The 18,539-nt window shown below is 48.6% G+C and overlaps 2 protein-coding genes across 2 annotated transcripts; both read left to right on the top strand.

Annotated features, from left to right (window-relative positions):
* The first annotated feature begins 636 nt into the window (after nt 1-636).
* On the top strand, nt 637-8,466 carry zw10 (zw10 kinetochore protein). The gene is made up of 16 exons (XM_068744728.1): nt 637-741; nt 1,732-1,866; nt 2,008-2,109; nt 2,502-2,579; nt 2,985-3,144; nt 3,872-4,024; nt 4,133-4,330; nt 4,464-4,600; nt 4,699-4,881; nt 5,013-5,230; nt 6,003-6,074; nt 6,177-6,346; nt 6,445-6,575; nt 6,689-6,820; nt 7,140-7,336; nt 7,903-8,466. Exons 1-16 carry the CDS (start codon nt 637-639, stop codon nt 8,021-8,023), a joined length of 2,292 nt encoding a protein of 763 aa, XP_068600829.1. The 3' UTR covers nt 8,024-8,466.
* A 536-nt stretch (nt 8,467-9,002) lies between these two features.
* Nucleotides 9,003-18,533, top strand: pom121 (POM121 transmembrane nucleoporin). Its single transcript, XM_068744537.1, has 14 exons — nt 9,003-9,562; nt 10,430-10,639; nt 10,977-11,123; nt 12,866-12,946; nt 13,069-13,240; nt 13,333-13,421; nt 13,504-13,583; nt 13,690-13,808; nt 13,899-13,998; nt 14,216-14,488; nt 14,863-15,882; nt 15,961-16,371; nt 16,906-17,004; nt 17,204-18,533. The coding sequence occupies exons 1-14, from the start codon at nt 9,003-9,005 to the stop codon at nt 17,302-17,304; spliced, it is 3,462 nt and encodes a 1,153-aa protein (XP_068600638.1). The 3' UTR covers nt 17,305-18,533.
* The last annotated feature ends 6 nt before the right edge of the window (nt 18,534-18,539 follow it).

The raw sequence follows: 18,539 nt of genomic DNA, 5'->3' as shown, positions 1-18,539 counted from the left end.
AGTAACATTTAGTTGCCATAGAGATTCTTCTTCTTCGTCTGCTTCTTCTTCTTCGGTGGTAATGGAGGGCGAATTTGGTAACATGGCACTCTGAACCAATCAGATCTCCTGGCGGACCCGTCTTCTTCTTCGTCTGCTTCTTCTTCGGTGGTAATGAAGGGCGAATTTGGTGACATGACAATCTGAACCAATCAGATATCCTGGCGGACCCTTCTTCTTCTTCGTCTTCTTCGTCTGCTTCTTCTTCGGTGGTAATGGAGGGCGAATTTCGTGAGATGACACTCTGAACCAATCAGATCTCCTGGCGGACCTTTCTTCTTCGTCTGCTTCTTCTTCGGTGGTAATGGAGGGCGAATTTGGTGACATGGCACTCTGAACCAATCAGATCTCCTGGCGGACCCTTCTTCTTCGTCTGCTTCTTCTTCGGTGGTAATGGAGGGCGAAATTGGTGACATGACACTCTGAACCAATCAGATATCCTGGCGGACCCTTCTTCTTCGGCTTCTTCTTCGTCTGCTTCTTCTTCGGTGGTAATGGAGGGCGAGTTTGGTGACATGGCACTCTGAACCAATCAGATCTCCTGGCGGGCCCTTAAGTGTTGTGACTTAGAACGATACATTAAAGTTACTCTCAGGCATGGCGTCATTTGTGACGGAAGTTCTCGCCAACTGTGGCAAACTGGAGAAAGAAGATCTGTCCAGTAAAATAAGCAAAATGTCGCGCAAGGTGGAAGATACGAAGGTAATAAGCTACTAGCTAGCTACCTCCGTGCTAAACAAAGTTTGAATTATGGGTAGCGGTTAGCGCTAGCATTTATAACTCTATAAAATAAGTCATAGCAACAGAATGGCCTGTCTAACAAAGTTCGTTTCAGCCAGTATGTTAAAATTCATTTTTGCTATCAAAACTATTGGCTAACATTAGCCGTAAGTGGTTCAGTGTGCTGACAGCTTTAATTTTTATTCAGTTTAAAACCGCTAGAAATAGCTTTGTATTATTTACAGTAATGTTATCAGTGACCACCACGCTTCAAAGTCCTCTTCGTTTGTAGAATAAATCAACGTACCCCGATATTGAATAAACGAATATAAGCAGTAATATTGTAATATCGTGTACATCAGCTTTAACAGAACCCCTCAGATGGGATGTGTTTTGTATTGCATGATTTCCAACAGCATGTCTTTGTTGTTTGTTTGTTTGTTTGTTTTTTTCCATGACTAGTATTCCAACAGATAAGAAATAATAGTTGTATTATGGGGGTGGGATTTAATACGTTTTCTTCTTCCCACTATATAATGTATTATTTTCTATTTTTGTGTACATGAACTTTGGTGTTTGTTTTGGACATATTTGTTGCATTTTTGTTTCTTTGGTCGATATATGGTATTGGTGTCTGTTAAGACTCTCCTGAATAAGATGATGTTTTGCTGTGTTTTTGTGTTGTATGTTTTTACTATTGGGTCTAGAGCCTGTAATAAAGTTTATATATATATATATGGTTTCTTGTACACAAAAAGTTATTATATTATTTTGCCTTTGTTTTGTTTTTTATTTTTATTCTGCTTGAAACAAATAAACTAAACGAAACATAATTTCCTAAAAATAGCATGAGTAGTTGTTTTTTTTCTGATTGAGCATCCAAGCCTTTATGATCACATTAGAACAGCATAGTTATTTGTATACTGCACTAGAACTGTGCCAACCTCATTGTTGTTATTGTTTTTCCAACAGGAAGAAGTATGTGATATGATAAACAAGAGGTACGCTGAATTCTTACCGAATCTTCAAGGATCGAAGGAGTTGATGGCACAGGTTGAAGAAATTTCCAAAGAAATCGATTCCCTTAAAGACTGTATTGTGACTGAGGTTTGTGTTTATACATTAAATCAAACATTTAAGGTCTTCTGGAGCAGGACAGATTTAGCACCATTTGGTGTGTGTGTGTGTGTGTGTGTGTGTGTGTGTGTGTGTGTGTGTGTGTGTGTGTGTGTGTGTGTGTACACACAGGTTCAGCAGAATATTCACGTGGCCGTGGCTGAGCATGCGAAACTGAAGCAGCAGCTGGAGAAAAATTCCATGATCATAAAAATGCTTGGACACCTACAAGAGGTACAACGTATGGCATTTTCATTTAGTCAAATATTGTGTAACGCTGTCACAATCAGCATTCAGGCAGGTTTTTATAGGAATTCAATTATTCATATTTAACAGAAAGGTTCCTCTCAAGATATCTTGAAATCCAAAGGATGCTGCTAATGGTTCCTTTCTTGTGGAGCAGGTTGTAGCTCTTAATTTCTTTAGTGTGATTCTGTATTTTCTAATGAGAGCACGACGTTTATTGTATGACCTGGAAAAAAAAAAAAAATCACGTTTAAAAATAGAGTGTTTGTGTTTGCCATACATGAAATGGTAGCCTTGCTCTCAGAAATGCATTCGCAGGAACAGACTGGTGTTTTGAGCGTACCAGCGTGTGTAGCTGTCATATCTTCTGTGTGATTTAGTTTCATAACGCAATGGAAGAGTTCACCAAAGCTCTACCGGATAAGAAGTACGTGGACGCTGCCAACCAGCTGGAACAGGTCAGCGCTGCGTGCGTCACGTCTCCACAACCCAAACTTCTCCTCACTCGGACTGTGAAGTGAATCGCATCCTTAAAGTGTAGTCGAGCTTATTTAGGTCCTGGTGTCTGACAATGTAAAGTCTCTTTAGACTGCGGCTACCAACTACGTCTCCAGCAATGGAGAATCATGGTTTATGATTAATGCAGCTCATTCCAAGCAATCCTGTGAAAAAGTGTCCGGCTTAAAGGTTACACCCGGAAGATGTAGCTTAAATGTGTCGATAAGATTTACACAGTTTTAAAATAAGGTCAAGGGTACAAGGGAAGTTTGATTACTGCTGTTTTATGTGCGTATAGCTAATTACAATATCGTGGTTCCTTAAATGCATGTTAATATACTGATCACTGATCATTTTCATTCCAGGCGAGGGCGAGTGTGAATTCGCTAAAAGACTGGAAGACCTCCCAGCTACCACTGCTCAGCGCCCTCAGCTCCGAGTTGACGGTGCAGAGAGAAACTTTAATTTACCACCTTGGAGAGGAATGGAAGGGCCTTGTTATCTGGAGATTACCATCTGCAAAGGGTAAGGTCTTCCTCAGACTACTACTGTATTTGAAACGTGTTGATCAGTGGTTGCAGGGCGTTGGGAGAAAGAGTAGCGGAGGAGACGTGGACGTCGTACAGAGCTTGTAACTCAAATCACTCGTATGTGTATATATATTTCCAATATAAAATAACTGTGGGGAAAAAATGTATCCGTTTCGGACGTCTAAAAACACTGAAATCAACGCTAATAATAATTGAGAAAAACGTTTTTAATTGCTATATGGATACACACACAAAATGATACAATAAATGACGTACTGTACTATAAAAATGAGGGTTTATTATGGGTTTTATCTTCGAGACAGACGGCAGAACTGCAGTACGCAGGAGGATGGAGGGAGAGAGAGTTGGACGATACGTGTACATTTTACACCAGAGCCAAATCCCTAACGCCGACACCGCGGTCACGTTGACCGATCATTTCACGCTTCATCGTCACCATGCGTTCGTTTCTTCTCGCTGCCATCCTTACCGCTCGCTTTCTTTCTTTCCCATCGCTTATGATGAATACTCCCTGATGCATCCGAAATGAAATAAGAATGCCCTTCTGGTTATAATTCTTTTGCGGAACCAGTGCTGCCCGTTTATCGCCGTTTATCTACTGGCTGCATTCATGACAGTAAATTCGCTAAACACAAAAGGGTTTAGTTGTTTCACTCACACGCCGATCTCATAATCAGTGCCTGTGGGATGTGTGACACTAGAGCCTGCAGGTCTGCAGTCGTTCATCAACGTGGAGCTGAAGCTGGCTCGTTCTGACAGTACGGACGGTGAATCGACGCCTTCTGCTCTGATGCGCTGCGTCCTGCAAGCTCTCGCCATCCAGGGAGAGCTCCACAACAAGATCAAGCTCTTCAGTAAGAGCCGGGGGGGAGCGCTGCGGCGTTCATACGTTTGTGCTTAAATGACTGATCCCAGGTTTAAAGCCCAATGTTTCTCAGCGTTCGTCTGTTATCGTCCTCCAGGTCAGGTGCTGCTGAAGTTTGTGCTGAGGCCACTGGTGATATTTCCACCTCTGTCAGTCACCGTGACGGAGCAGCGGGACGAGGGAATCGTCCTGGCCTTGGAGTGTTTGGAAAGAAGCCAAGAGGAGCGATGCACCCCTTCACAGGTCTACGTTAAAGTGCTTCTGGTGCTCAGGACGCTGCAAACGCACCTGCTAGGTAGGGTATGGTGGCGCTTTACCCAGGCGGTCATGGATGACATCAGATTAGTAGATCCATGTGTGCTTCCCATGCTGAACTCGAGTCTTGTGTAACTCTTACTACACGTTGCCCTCTCTGTCGTTTTCCCCAGATGTGTCCATCAGTGGTAAAAAACTCTCGACCATCTTGGGGGAATTGATTTGGGAGGACGTTTCCCAGTGCGTCATCCATGAGTGTCTGCTGTACTCCATCCCCACCAACAGCAGCCAGCTGGAGAAATACAACACAGTATGGAGCAATTCGCGTGGTAGAAAGTCAAATTGGAAAATATACACGGCATAAACCTGTTTTTTTTTTTGCCGCGTGTCAAATTGAAATGAACGCAGGTGATCAAGGAAACCGAGGAGTTCGAGGCGTCGCTGAAGGAGATGCAGTTTCTCCGGAGTGATTCCACGGATCTGCTCAAATACGCCAGAGATGTCAACTGTCACTTTGCCACCAAGAAATGCAAGGATGTCATTGTGGCTGCTCGCAAACTCATGACTTCAAAGATGCACAACACAGTGAAGGTATCGCTCATTGCAGCATTAGCTCAAGTGCTTGTGTTTTTTTTTTTAATGCTGTTATTCTAAACGGTTGTGTAATCGAACCCACCTTGGCGGCATCAGATTCGACTGACTTCCGTGTTTCCCGCCGTTAGATCACGCCGGACTACAAGCTGCACCTTCCAACGCTTGACTCTCCCGCTTCAGAGGTGAAGCTCGAAGCCACAAAGGAGGAAGCGACGCTGGAGAACTCGAAGCAGCTGTCCGCGTGGAGTCTGTGCCTGCCGGCCTGCCGCATCAGCGAGTCGGTGCAGCAGCTGATGGATCTGGCGCTCGGCACCCTGTCGGAAGCCGCTGGAAGCTCCTCCTATTGGTGCGTTGCAGTGCTCAGAAAACGTAACATTCGCCTGTGAATTTTCATGCTTTACGTGATACGTTACTAAAAACAGACGTAAACTAGCGAAAATTACATTAAAAAACAAACGTCTTTGGAGAGCTTCTTTGCTAATGGGAAAGTTCAACTGAGGAGGAAGGAAAGAAAACTTCTTTTAACAGACACACCAGGAGTCAGACTTAAAACACGGTTTATTTATAGCTGATTAGCTTCGTTAATGAGCAATGAAGGGTTCAAAACGTCTTCTGCACATGGAGACAAAGAACCTGGATTAAAAAACAAGAACCTGGATTAAAAAACAAGAACCCTGGTTTATAAAACAAGAATGTGGATTAAAAAACAAGAACCTGGATTAAAAAACAAGAACCCTGGATTAAAAAACAAGAACCCTGGTTTATAAAACAAGAATGTGGATTAAAAAACAAGAACCTGGATTAAAAAACAAGAACCCTGGATTAAAAGACAAGAATGTGGATTTTATGACACAAAAAACGTGACCATGAAGGACAGAAGCGATTATTGAGACCACAATTTATGGTGAGGAGATATTGGTTTAATACTTATTTAATAGTTATTACAAGTGCATAATATAAAGTTTATTGGTAAAATAATATACCTATTATTCCCCCCCCCCCCCCCCCCCATGAAACCGGGAGAAAGGTTGTGGGCCGCTGTAGGATCTCAGTAGGAGATTCTCACGCGGCAGGCCGGCAGGCAGAGCTGAGGCGATCTCTGTGTTCTTCTTTTCCAGTGTGTTGCAGCTCTTCTTCACTGTGAGAAACATCTTCCAGTTGTTCTACGACGTCGTGCCGACATATCACAAGTACGTGGGCGTTTCCATCCCGACTCACGGCGGATCCAAGCCGACACCTTTTCAGGCCGTGTGTTAAAGCGACTGTTTTACTGTTCCTCTAACTCCAATCAGGGAGAACCTGCTTAAGTTCCCTCACCTGGCTGCCATCCAGCACAACAACTGCATGTTCCTGGCCCACCACCTGCTCACGCTGGGCCACCGCTTCAAAGCCCACCTACCAAAACCCCACAACGAGGGCATTTCCACCTTTGTTGACATGGTTCCTGGATTTAGGAAACTTGGTAAACTAACGTTTGTTTGTTTTGTTTTTTTCATGTCTCACTTCGACATGAACTTTTTGATCGTTTCGATCGTTCGTTTGTATGTTCTCCTCTTCTAGGTGCCCAGTGCTTCTTGGCACAAATGAACATCCAGAGAGCGGAGCTGCTGGAGAGACTTTCCACTGCTCACAACTTTTGCAACCTGGACGATGAGGATCACTACATTGCAGCCAGCAAAGCTGTGAGACAGGTGAGAGGAAATGCCTTCCAACGTGCGCCGTGGTCGCTTGTTCGGGCCGATCTGCGTTCAGTCATTTAGCCGTCCTCTGCAGCTCAGCGGTGACGGTGTTAACTTTATCGCAGGTCGTCCATCAGTTGAAGCAGCTGGGCGCGGTGTGGCAGGATGTCCTACCAGTCGGCATCTACTGTAAAGCCATGGGGACCCTCCTCAACACGGCCATCACGGAAATCATCGGCAAAATTATGTCGCTCGAGGTTTGTCCGTTCCTAGTTTTTAAACCCTGACCTCTACATTAACACTTAATTTACAGATGTAAGTATTATTTGAGTGCAAAAATATATTCTGAACTTTTAATGAGCACTCGAAAAGATCCGGATTTATGAGGTACATTTCAAAAAGCGTCTTTGAGTTTTCAGAAAAGCGCTATATAAATAAAATGTATTATTATTATTATTATTATTAAAAACGAATTGGATAAAAAGCCCACTGTGGATAATGTGACGGACTCGTAGTGTACATTATTGTTCTAATGCTGAGCTTGAAGGATTTTATTTTACACTCTACTGTCTAAAGGATATTTCGTCCGAGGATGGGGAGCACCTCCACACTCTCTGCCAGACAATCATCGAGGAAGGTCCGCTCGTCTTCATTCCCCTGGCTGAGGAAAACAAGAAGTATCAGGAGGAAGCGCCGCTCTATGTGAAGAAGTGGAGCACCTTCAAGGAGCTGGTCATCGTGCTGCGGGCCAACCTGCAGGAGATAGTGGACAGGTAAGAGGACTTAATCTCCTTCATTTGTCCCTCTACTGCTACTGTACGACGTGAGGGGTCGCCACAGCAACCCACCGTTCTCCACTTCACCCTGTCCTTTGCGTCGTCCTCCCCAACACCAGCCACTCTCATGTCCTCCCTCACTACGTCCATGTATCTTCTCCTGGGTCGACCTCTAGCCCTGTTCCCTGGCAGTTCCATCCTCAGTGTCCTTCTACCCATATAGTCCCTGTCTCTCCTCTGGACATGTCCAAACCATCAAAGTCTGGTCTCTCTGACCTTATCTCAATTTTGCAAGAAGACAATTTTAGGAAAATTTTGTCCCTCTGCTCATATCCAAAAATCATCCTCCAAAAGTTTGACAGCAGATTTTAGAACATGACGGTTCTTCTACTGTAGACTTGTATGAATGTTTACTCCATTTACTATAAACATACTGTTTATACATACATATTGCTCCTCTGAATCGAACTCCCGTCATTCTGCCACAGAGGACATTACACAGACGGAGAGAAACTTCACTGAGGCGTGTGATTGGATGACAGTTCTATGGTTCTCCTCCACAGGTGGGCTGATGGTAAAGGTCCGCTGGCATTTGAGTTCTCCAGTTCGGAGGTGAAGAATCTGATCCGAGCCTTGTTTCAGAACACCGAGAGGAGAGCTGCAGCCCTGACCAAAATCAAATAGAGAAGATTCCTCTGTTAATTCATCATCGTGATACCTTTGAGTATTTATGCATTTACATGAATGTACGCTGAATCATTCTGTCTGACAGTTTGTTGTTGAGGATGTATTGGTTCTGTATCGATGATGGGATGTCCTCCTTTAAATCAGCATCCTGTTACAGCATCAGTCATGCAGCTTTGGGGTTTATCGCTACAAATTAGTGGCCTGCCATCTGTTGACATAGTAGGTTGTCTCCAGGGTTCAGGCTGCTGCCTTCACCCGTTACTCCTTCCTCATCCTGTCTGGATTGATGTTATTCAGCAGGGAGTTTGCTTGGATTTAAACGCCTCTAAATAACCATTTGACTCTGGCAGAGTTACCTTTGACCTTTGTGTCTCTTCTTTTCCACACCCAAAGACTGAGTTCTTCTGTAATGTATTTATTGCTTGTTGATATAAATGAAAAAAGATACACTTTCCAGAACCTTTTGCTAACTGTTAGTTTTTAATGAATGTGTTGCTGATCACTGATCTTTGATCTGATCATTGATTTTTAATTCAAATTTATGAATTCTGTGACTCGGTTAAATCCATTGAGGACATTTTTAGGGGGTTCGGTACCTTATTTTATTGCCAATTATCTCGTCAATTCAATGGATGAATATGAAGAGATTTAAACCAATGAGAATGCTCGTAGTAGTTCACAGTACACATTTACAGCAAGAACACCAGCAGTACTTGAAGAGTACTTCTCAGGCTCTAGTTTTGGTTTACTTAAAGGTTTGAATTTGAGTTTATTTAAACAGGGACAATACATAATGATGAACGTTGACATGTAAATATGTAAGATTATAGCCAATGGCTAATTTCCATAGGTTGTACCTCTGATTGTCACCTTGACGTAATTAGGCTTTCAGCCCGGTAGATGGCGCTGATCAACATGTAATTGTTTTAATATTCGACGAAGAAGAAATTGACCAAGAAGAACAGCATGACGGGATATGAGGGTCCTCCGGCGGCGCGTTGCCGCCATGTCACCGAGAGAGAAGCATTTAGCGATTTTCTCTGCCTTAGTATTTGTTAGTTTCGTCTTTTACTATAATCCCGTTGTTGTATTTGCGACTTTAATTCTTGCCGTTTGTTTAGTCGTGTGTTATTTTCACAGCGGAGAGTCGCTTCCCGCCAGATTGGGCCTGAATCCCCGGGCTGGGCTGAACGCACTAGGGGTACTCAAGCGCTGGCTGTGGGGTTGGGGGGTAGCCGGCGTGTCGCTGACCGCACGGGCTCGATCCAAGAGCAGCAGGAACAGAGTCGAGTTCCGGGAAGCGGAAGGACAATACCGAGAACGGTTCGGTGACACCGGGATCTATCGGAGGGAAACCTCGGGAAGTGACTCCTTTCTCTTCAGCCCCCGGGATTTCCTCATGGGGAGTTACGTCGGGAAAACTGCAGAGCCCGTGAGGCCGAGGCCCGGGAGGAACCCCCGAGAACAACTGCGAGAGAAACTGGCCAGACCCAACCACGCTGTCTACACCCCCAACCGGAGGCTGTCATTTACCGGGTACGTTTGTAATCGAGTCGTGATCACTGTAACGTTACCGACGGTCAGGCTGGAGGCGGAGGTTCAGTGACGCGACTTGCGGCTTTGATTCACGCTATTTCGCTGCGACCTATCAGAACAGAACATCAAGGGGGTTAATCTTATTTGTGTAAAGTGGTTCGTGTTTGTAAAAATACAAGGTTAACGTCGTAGACTGATTTTGGTTGTCTCTGACGTCATTATATTATATCCTAGATATAAACTGTCCAGCGTTTTAAATGCCTGCTGGAGAAGAGTTACTGTACTTCATTTAAAAGTTACTTTCAGGACAAGTAACCTTTTATATATATATTAAAAAAAAATGAAAATCAGTCAGGCTCTGAAATCTCTGGCATCTTTATAAATATCTCAAGTTCTGACTTTATTTACTCATTTATTTCGATCATGTAAACAACGAAGAATAAAAATGATAAAACAACGCCGAATGCATACATACATGTACATATACATACATACATGTATAAAGACATATTCACACACACGCATCACATGTAATAGTAATTAATAATAACTCAAATAATAAATAATAGCCATAATGCAGCTTACATGAGCGAAAAGGAGTAGGAAGGAGTATGTGCTTTACTTTGAGTGTTGTATAAGGAAGTACTTTGAGTGTTGTATAGTGAAGTACTTTGAGTGTTGTATAGTGAAGTACTTTGAGTGTTGTATAGTGAAGTACTTTTAGTGTTGTATAGTGAAGGCTGGCGCTGCGGTTGAGGCTCTGTAGGATGTGAGTGTGTGTATTTATTGTTTTTGCCGGTTATCCATTGCTGAATGCAGGAAACGTCTCTTTAGCTCTTCCGTGTATCTGTTCTCCGCTGCACGCAGGGAGCCCCCGGGAACAGTGGGCAGGTTTCCCATCACCCCCCAGCGCCGCTACCCCCTGCAGCAGTCGGGCGTCTCGTCAGTGGGAGTGTTTCCTCCTGCCCAATGGGATGGCTTCAGGAAGAAAAGCGTCCTCAGCCCTCGTAACTCCCCGGCGGCCCTCAGCCCCGTTACCGTGAAGATTGCGAGGCCCGACCGCCGCAACCGCCAGAGGTCTCAGCGACAGTCTCACAAACATACGGCCGTCGCCGCGGGCACGTTCGCTAAAGATTATTGTTATTATGGGTTGGATGTTGCGACTGCAAGTGTTTAAGGCGTGATCCCGCTAAAACTGGAGCGTCTCTATTAGCCGATCGCACCGCGTCTCTTCGGCGGTGCCTGAGATGGAGGCAGAAAGGCGTCGCATCCATTGCGTCGTCCTCCAACTGGCGCCAAACGTCGGTGCAACCGCGGATGGTTTTTGTGTCTTTGCTTTGTCGGATGTGTGCTTGGAAAATGTCTCATTTGTTTTTCCTGTTGGGGGGGGGGGGGTCACCTGTCTGGGGTTTAGTTTGGACCAGAGCTGTGTGGGGCTCCCCAAGGCCCCGGCAGACCCCTGCTCCAGAGAAAGCGTCCTCAAGGTGCTGAAGGAAAGCCGCAAGAGAGAAGTGGAGGAGGAGGACGGAAGCTTCACGGCTGAGCAGAGAAGCAAAAGAAGGTATCCTGATGAGGGGGGGGGTTGAAGTTTCTAAATATCGATCGTATGTTAAAATGAACTCTGGAGCTCAGACACACGCAGGGAAGCTGCGGCGTGTGTTATCATCATCTACGATGTAAATGTTTCTGACATGCCATGTGCATGCATTGATATATAAAAATATACATTTGTGTATTGTCCTCATGCTGTTCTTAATAACTGTGTCTAATTGAATCCTGAGCGTCTCCATGGTGACGCGTCTACGTCTGACTGGGTGAAGCCAGTTTCTGTAAAATAAGCTAAATTCATATTTTGAAACTTGACACCGATGGTTTTGTCCATCGCCCGTGTTGTGCGTGTTTGTGACCCGTGTTGTGCGCGTTTGTGACCCGTGTTGTGCGTGTCTGTGACCCGTGTTGTGCGCGTATGTGACCCGTGTTGTGCGTGTTTGTGACCCCGTGTTGTGCGCGTTTGTGACCCGTGTTGTGCGTGTTTGTGACCCGTGTTGTGCGTGTTTGTGACCTCGTGTTGTGCGTGTTTGTGACCCGTGTTGTGCGTGTTTGTGACCCGTGTTGTGCGCGTCTGTGACCCGTGTTGTGCGCGTTTGTGACCCGTGTTGTGCGTGTTTGTGACCCGTGTTGTGCGTGTCTGTGACCCGTGTTGTGCGCGTTTGTGACCCGTGTTGTGCGTGTTTGTGACCCCGTGTTGTGCGCGTTTGAGACCCCGTGTTATGCGTGTCTGTGACCCGTGTTGTGCGCGTTTGTGACCCGTGTTGTGCGCGTTTGTGACCCGTGTTGTGCGCGTTTGTGACCCCGTGTTGTGCGTGTTTGTGACCCGTGTTGTGCGCGTATGTGACCCGTGTTGTGCGCGTATGTGACCCGTGTTGTGCGTGTTTGTGACCCCGTGTTGTGCGCGTATGTGACCCGTGTTGTGCGTGTTTGTGACCCGTGTTGTGCGCGTATGTGACCCGTGTTGTGCGCGTATGTGACCCGTGTTGTGCGTGTTTGTGACCCCGTGTTGTGCGCGTTTGTGACCCGTGTTGTGCGTGTTTGTGACCCGTGTTGTGCGCGTATGTGACCCGTGTTGTGCGCGTATGTGACCCGTGTTGTGCGTGTTTGTGACCCCGTGTTGTGCGCGTTTGAGACCCCGTGTTGTGCGTGTCTGTGACCCGTGTTGTGCGCGTTTGTGACCCGTGTTGTGCGCGTTTGTGACCCCGTGTTGTGCGTGTCTGTGACCCGTGTTGTGCGCGTTTGTGACCCGTGTTGTGCGTGTTTGTGACCCCGTGTTGTGCGCGTTTGAGACCCCGTGTTGTGCGTGTTTGTGACCCCGTGTTGTGCGTGTCTGTGACCCGTGTTGTGCGCGTTTGTGACCCATGTTGTGCGCGTTTGTGACCCGTGTTGTGCGCGTATGTGACCCGTGTTGTGCGCGTTTGTGACCCGTGTTGTGCGTGTTTGTGACCCGTGTTGTGCGCGTTTGTGACCCCGTGTTGTGCGTGTCTGTGACCCGTGTTGTGCGCGTTTGTGACCCGTGTTGTGCGCGTTTGTGACCCGTGTTGTGCGCGTATGTGACCCGTGTTGTGCGCGTTTGTGACCCGTGTTGTGCGCGTATGTGACCCGTGTTGTGCGCGTTTGTGACCCCGTGTTGTGCGCGTTTGTGACCCCGTGTTGTGCGCGTTTGTGACCCGTGTTGTGCGCGTATGTGACCCGTGTTGTGCGCGTTTGTGACCCGTGTTGTGCGCGTTTGACCCGTGTTCATTTCCCAAGGCGGAGCGACAGCGATGGAAGCGGGCACTCTGCCTTTGGGCCGCTTTTACCCAACGGAGCGCCGTCGCAGCTGGTTCCCAAGTGAGTCCCGCCTTTATGAAGAGGACGCCCGGCCCGTCTCGTCTCGGCGGCGTGCTTGTGAGCGGTTCGCTGTGAACCCTGTGTCGGGTGCGTGGCGGCTCGATAACGGCTGCTTTCTACAGACCAGGGAGCCTGAAAAGAGCGATGCCCTCACGGACGGAGGAGTCGACCGTGAAGCGGTCTCGCACTTCCCCGATCTGTTCTGGCAGCGGTCTCCGCCCCCCAAGAGGAACGCCAGGCACCACCAGAAATCCAATCCGCAGCTCCTATAGCTCCTCGCTAGGTGTCACCCAGGTAACGCCGGCCCCGCCGGGTTACGGTGCTCCCGGCCCAGCTGAGAGGAGAGCGCAGCCGTTGAGGCTTTGTGTTCCTGTTTCCCTCCCCAGTGGAAGAAGCCGTCTGCGCCCAGCCCCCCTCTGTCCAGCCCCGGGTCGTCTCGCTGTCAGACTCCAGAGGGACTGTCCAAAAGATCCAGGTACGTGTCCACCGGTTTCCTGCTAATCGTTTCACGTTACGGTCGAATACTACAATCCTAAACGTTGTCGTTTCTTTACCAGAGAGGAGGAAGGACGGTCTCCCAGCTCGGCGTCCTCGGCGAGGTCAGACCAGGCAGCCTCTGAGAAGCCGCCGGTCAACTGTAAGTCTCTCTGACGTCCATTTGCTTTCGATTTGTAGCCGACAGTAAAAGATATGACGCAGATGAATAGACAAGCTGGGTCGATAATCCATCAATCACGTTGCAGCCCAGCTGACTCCGGTCGCCGAGGTTCCCGTCACTGCCTCGACGGACTCGACCGGCGGCGGCAAAAGGAAACGCAAGATCCAGCTGGTGTCCAGCCAACGAGATGATCAAATCTTACTCGTATGGAATGCCGGATTCTTCCCGACCGCTCTGGGCGATGAAGCTGATTGGTCGGGAGTTGATACCGATGCCTGTTTTGTTTCTTTGCAGCCCCCGCCTCCAGAGCTGGGCTACACCATCACCGCGAAGGACCTAGACGAGGAGAAAAGAGCGGCCATGAGTAAGATCCAGAAGTTCCTGGAGACTCCTGGTGCGTAGAGTTAAATCTAATGGAACTCCATGCTATACTGTTACCCCAACGTGCTCCCTGGGTGCGAGAAGGAATGCCTACTGCTTCCTGGGCATTTTACGTGACTTTGAAATCATCATATACCGTCACCCACGACAACTCCAGTCTAAAAAGTCGACTCTGACTCCTAATTCTCCGTGTAAGCTCAGTGCTCAGACTCGATTTGTCCTCCTTCCAGCTCCGGAGCCAGCAAAGTCCATCTCTCCTCCAGCCGTCGGTTCCTCCCACCCTCCCTCGCCTAACTGCGCTGCCACTAGCGCCAGCCTGAGCAGCCTTCTGGCAGCCCCTCTGACCACGGCCTCCAGTTCAACCGTCCCAGTCATTAACCTGGACCCGGGCCCGGTCGGCGGCGCCAGCGCCGCCCCAGTAGCCTCCAACCCCTTGCTGGACGCGCTGAAAATGCAGAGCGGTATCTCTGCTAGCTTCAAGTCCGCTGCAAACACGATTGCAGGTATGAGCACGCCATTTGTAATCTGTTCCATTCAGAGAAATAAGTGGTTAGCTTCTGTTCATGCTATTTTCGTTTTCTCAAAACTCTTATTTTTTTAGAGAATATAGCACTTTAAATAATACATATAAAATATTTATTAATCAATAAACATGGTAATCTTATGAAGAAGGCAGCTTTCAATGACTGTTTCCAGTCATTAAAGAAAATGAGTCTGACTTTTTGCCGCCGTCACCCAGGACGTTTCTGATCTGATAGTACATTTCAAAATAAGAGTTGTGCCTTCCATATTTTTAATGTGTAAAATAAAAATGACTCTGATGACTTTCCACTCCCCTCTTTGACTCTGACACTTCCCCCCACCCCCCCCCCCATAGTTCCGTCTGCGGCGGCGGCACCGACCACACCGGTACAACCCGGTGGAGTAAACCTGAAGGTTCCCGCCCCAGCGGCCCCAGCGCCCCCGCCTGCCACCCAGGGCTCCTCTGCCTTTACCCAGGCGCCGGGTCCGGCCGGCGAGGCTTCCGGCGGCACGCCGCCTGCAGCGGCGGGCCTGTTTGGATCGAACGGCCAGAGCGCCGCCCCTCCGGCCTCCGGTCTGGTCACTGCTGCTGTCTCAGCCGGCGGTTCTGCACCGGTCGGTAACACCAACCCTCTGCTGGCTTCCGGATTCAAACCCATCTTCGCCGTCACGGCCCCCGCCTCCCCTTCAGCGCCATCCACCCACACGGAGAGGAAACCGTCTGTCCAGAACTTCAAGCCCCTTTTCGAAGGCTCCTTCGGACGGCCGTCGTCCCTCACGACCGCCAACTCGACGTCTGCTGTCTTTTCCGGTACATCCTCCATGTTTGGCTGCGCAACAAGCAGCACCACGGTAACGGCGTCTGTGTTTCCTGGCGTGACCCCCCCCCACCACCCCCCCGCTGGCATGACGACCTCCAACAGTTCCATCGCCGCCGCGCAGACCTCGGCCCAGACGGTCGTGAAACCCCTTTTTGGGAACTGGTCGTCCTCAACGGCGAGTACCGGTTCACCTGCAGCGGCCCCCGCTGCTGCAGCCGCGGCCCCCCCCAATGGAAACTTCACGTTTGGTGGCGCGCAGCCAGACCCGCAAGCCGCCAAGCAGAAGGCGTTCTCGTTTGGGCAAGCTGCGCCCGGCCCGAACGCCACGACTGCTTCGTTCGGAGGCTTTGCCATGGGCAGCAAAGCGTCCGCCATCACCACCGCCCCCCCTGCTGCCGCTGTCGCCCCCACCCAGTCCACTTTCACCTTAGGAAAGTCCTCGTTTCAAGCCCCGGCAGCGCAGTCGACCTTCGGCTCCTCAACGGCAGCGCAGCCAAAACCATTCACCTTTGGAGGCGTCGCTGCATCATCGACCCCCGCCTCTAACCCCACCCCGCCCGCCTTCACTTTTGGGGCATCGTCAGCCCCCGCCTCTAACCCCACCCCGCCCCCCTTCCCCTTTGGGGCATCGTCAACCCCAGCCTCTAACCCCACCCCGCCCCCCTTCCCCTTTGGGGCATCAGCTGTCACTACGGCAACCACCTTCGGGACCCCAGTCAAGCCAGCGTTTGGAGCCAGCTCCACCAGTTTTGCTTTCGGCGGCGCCGCTGCCCCCCCTGCTCCACCCCCGGCGGCGCCAGGCTTCGGTGCAGCATCCCAGGCGCCGAGCTCGTCTTCGGGAACCTTCACATTCGGCGCTGCTGCTGCTGCTGCTGCTGCTCAGCAGGCTCCCCCCTCTGGCCCGGCTCAGTCAGCGCCCAGTGGATTTACCTTTGGGGCTGGTATGCCATGCCCCCAGTTCGGAACGCCAGTCACCAATACGTCCGCCCCTCAGATGGGAAGCTTCAGTTTCGGCGCCGCTGCAACCGACAAACCAGCTTTCGGTAAGAAATTGGGACAGTTTGGATGTTAGTTCTTGGAATCGGTGCAGCTACGGGGGAGCTTCTCTGAGAAACGATGCAGCGTCGCCTTTCAGTAACAAAACTTAACAGTGAAAGGCAACTAAAACTAAAACTCCTGGCTATCAATGCAATCACAACATGAATGTTCGTGATCGAGTGGATTCAAAATCAGGTTTATGGTTTAACTGTTTCAGCTTGTAGGGCTGTTTCTGTGTGCAGCTTGTAGGGCTGTTTCTGTGTGCAGCCTGTAGGGCTGTTTCTGTGTGCAGCTTGTAGGGCTGTTTCTGTATGCAGCTTGTAGGGCTGTTTCTGTGTGCAGCCTGTAGGGCTGTTTCTGTGTGCAGCTTGTAGGGCTGTTTCTGTGTGCAGCTTGTAGGGCTGTTTCTGTATGCAGCTTGTAGGGCTGTTTCTGTGTGCAGCCTGTAGGGCTGTTTCTGTGTGCAGCTTGTAGGGCTGTTTCTGTATGCAGCTTGTGCGGCTGTTTCTGCATTCAGCTTGTCTGGCTGTTTCTTGCAGGGCCCGCTGCACCATCCTTTGGCCAGAGTTCTCCTGCAGGTCCGGTTCCCTTCGGAACCCCCGGAACTCCAGTTCAAGGCTTCAATCCGGTTTCGTTTGGTAGGCCATCAGTTTATCATTGATGATTAAAGCTTAGCATGTTTCAGGTATGTTTGAGTCCCCAGCTGCATTCACATCAGACCCTTTGAGGGGGGGGGGGGGTCGGTGGCAGTTGATACCGCGTCCCCACGACGTTAGAAGGAACATGTTGCTACCAGTCTGTTGAGAAGTTGTTCATTCCTGTTTGTTTCATCAACAGGATCCGCAGGAACGCCTTCGTTCTCCATCGGAGCCGGATCAAAGCCTTCTGGAGCGCGGCAGCGGCTGCAAGCGCGGAGGCAACACAACAGGAAGAAGTGAACTGTTGCGCGGCCAGAGAACTTGCGGCTGTGGCTAATCTGGCTAACATACCCCCCCCCCCCCCAGTGGGACGCGCTGGCCCGATACAGTTGTTTGCGGAGGAGTCAGGAACACCCCAGTCTGGATAACGGGTGCCTGCGTGGCCCAGCGAGGGAATGCAGCGAGGAAGACGAGAGCCGTAACCGTGTGCTAAACCTGAAGAGGGCGAAAGACGTTTGAATTGTGTATGAACAGAAAGCATATCCAAAGTTCTCCTTCCTTTTACAGTGTGTGGACGCTCCCATTGGTTCAACTTGAGGACAGCGTTGAGCCCAGCAAATAAGGAGCCGTGGCTCAAACATGTATTTTTTTAATGTGGGGGGGGGGGGGTCCCCTGGTTTGTATGTTTTGCTGAATATTTGAGTCGATTCTCTGAATGAGTTTTGTATAGGGTGAGTTGCTTAAGATGAGGTACGCGGTGCAGCGTTAAATGTACAGTTGAGACGTTTTAAATTATTTTTTTAATTGGCTCTGTGACCTGATAAAGTGATTGAAGCATTCCTGCACTCGATGAGTAAATGTCTTAACGTAGGAGGTGCAGGTGCAGACCCCCCCCCCCCGTGTCTTCATTCAGCACCTGTGAAAAGAATCTCAGATCTTTATTTCATCGTTGACTTTTGAGATGTTTGTTCGTGCCAGACTACCTCTTTTTTGTTTTTTTGTTTTTTTTCCAGGTCCTGAATTCTTGTGAATTCACTGAAAAAGGGTCGATTAGAATTCAACTACTGTTAATACATTTGTACCTTTTTTTTTTTTTGTTATAAATACTGAGTTTAAAACATCGGCAGAGCAACACATTTCACCCACTTCAGGAAGAACAATAAAATAAATGACGCCTCCATTGAAGTAACGGCAGATTGATTCAGATTACGGCCTGTTGGGTTGAGGCGCAGACGCCCCCACTGGACTGCAGGGATTTCAGGTGTCTAATCTGTCTCGTTTGCGCCACAGATTTAGAAATGTCAAGCAAACATGATGGTAAAATATGTGTGCATTTGGGGTTGTTGTTTTTAGATGAGGTCATGTGAAAGAGCAATGCAGTTTTTGATGGTAAAATTTAAGTTAATAAAAATTGAATTTTGGACTTTGCTGTTCCAGCAAGACGATGAACACAATTAGCTCTACTTTTTACCGATGAAGCCAGGTTGCGTTTAGCTGCCTCTGAGATTATAAGCCTTACTTATAATAAAAAAAAT

The sequence above is a fragment of the Brachionichthys hirsutus genome, chromosome 10 (assembly GCF_040956055.1).
Source record: "Brachionichthys hirsutus isolate HB-005 chromosome 10, CSIRO-AGI_Bhir_v1, whole genome shotgun sequence".
In the NCBI taxonomy this organism is placed as follows: domain Eukaryota; kingdom Metazoa; phylum Chordata; class Actinopteri; order Lophiiformes; family Brachionichthyidae; genus Brachionichthys; species Brachionichthys hirsutus.
This window is presented reverse-complemented; position numbering and strand designations above follow the sequence as displayed.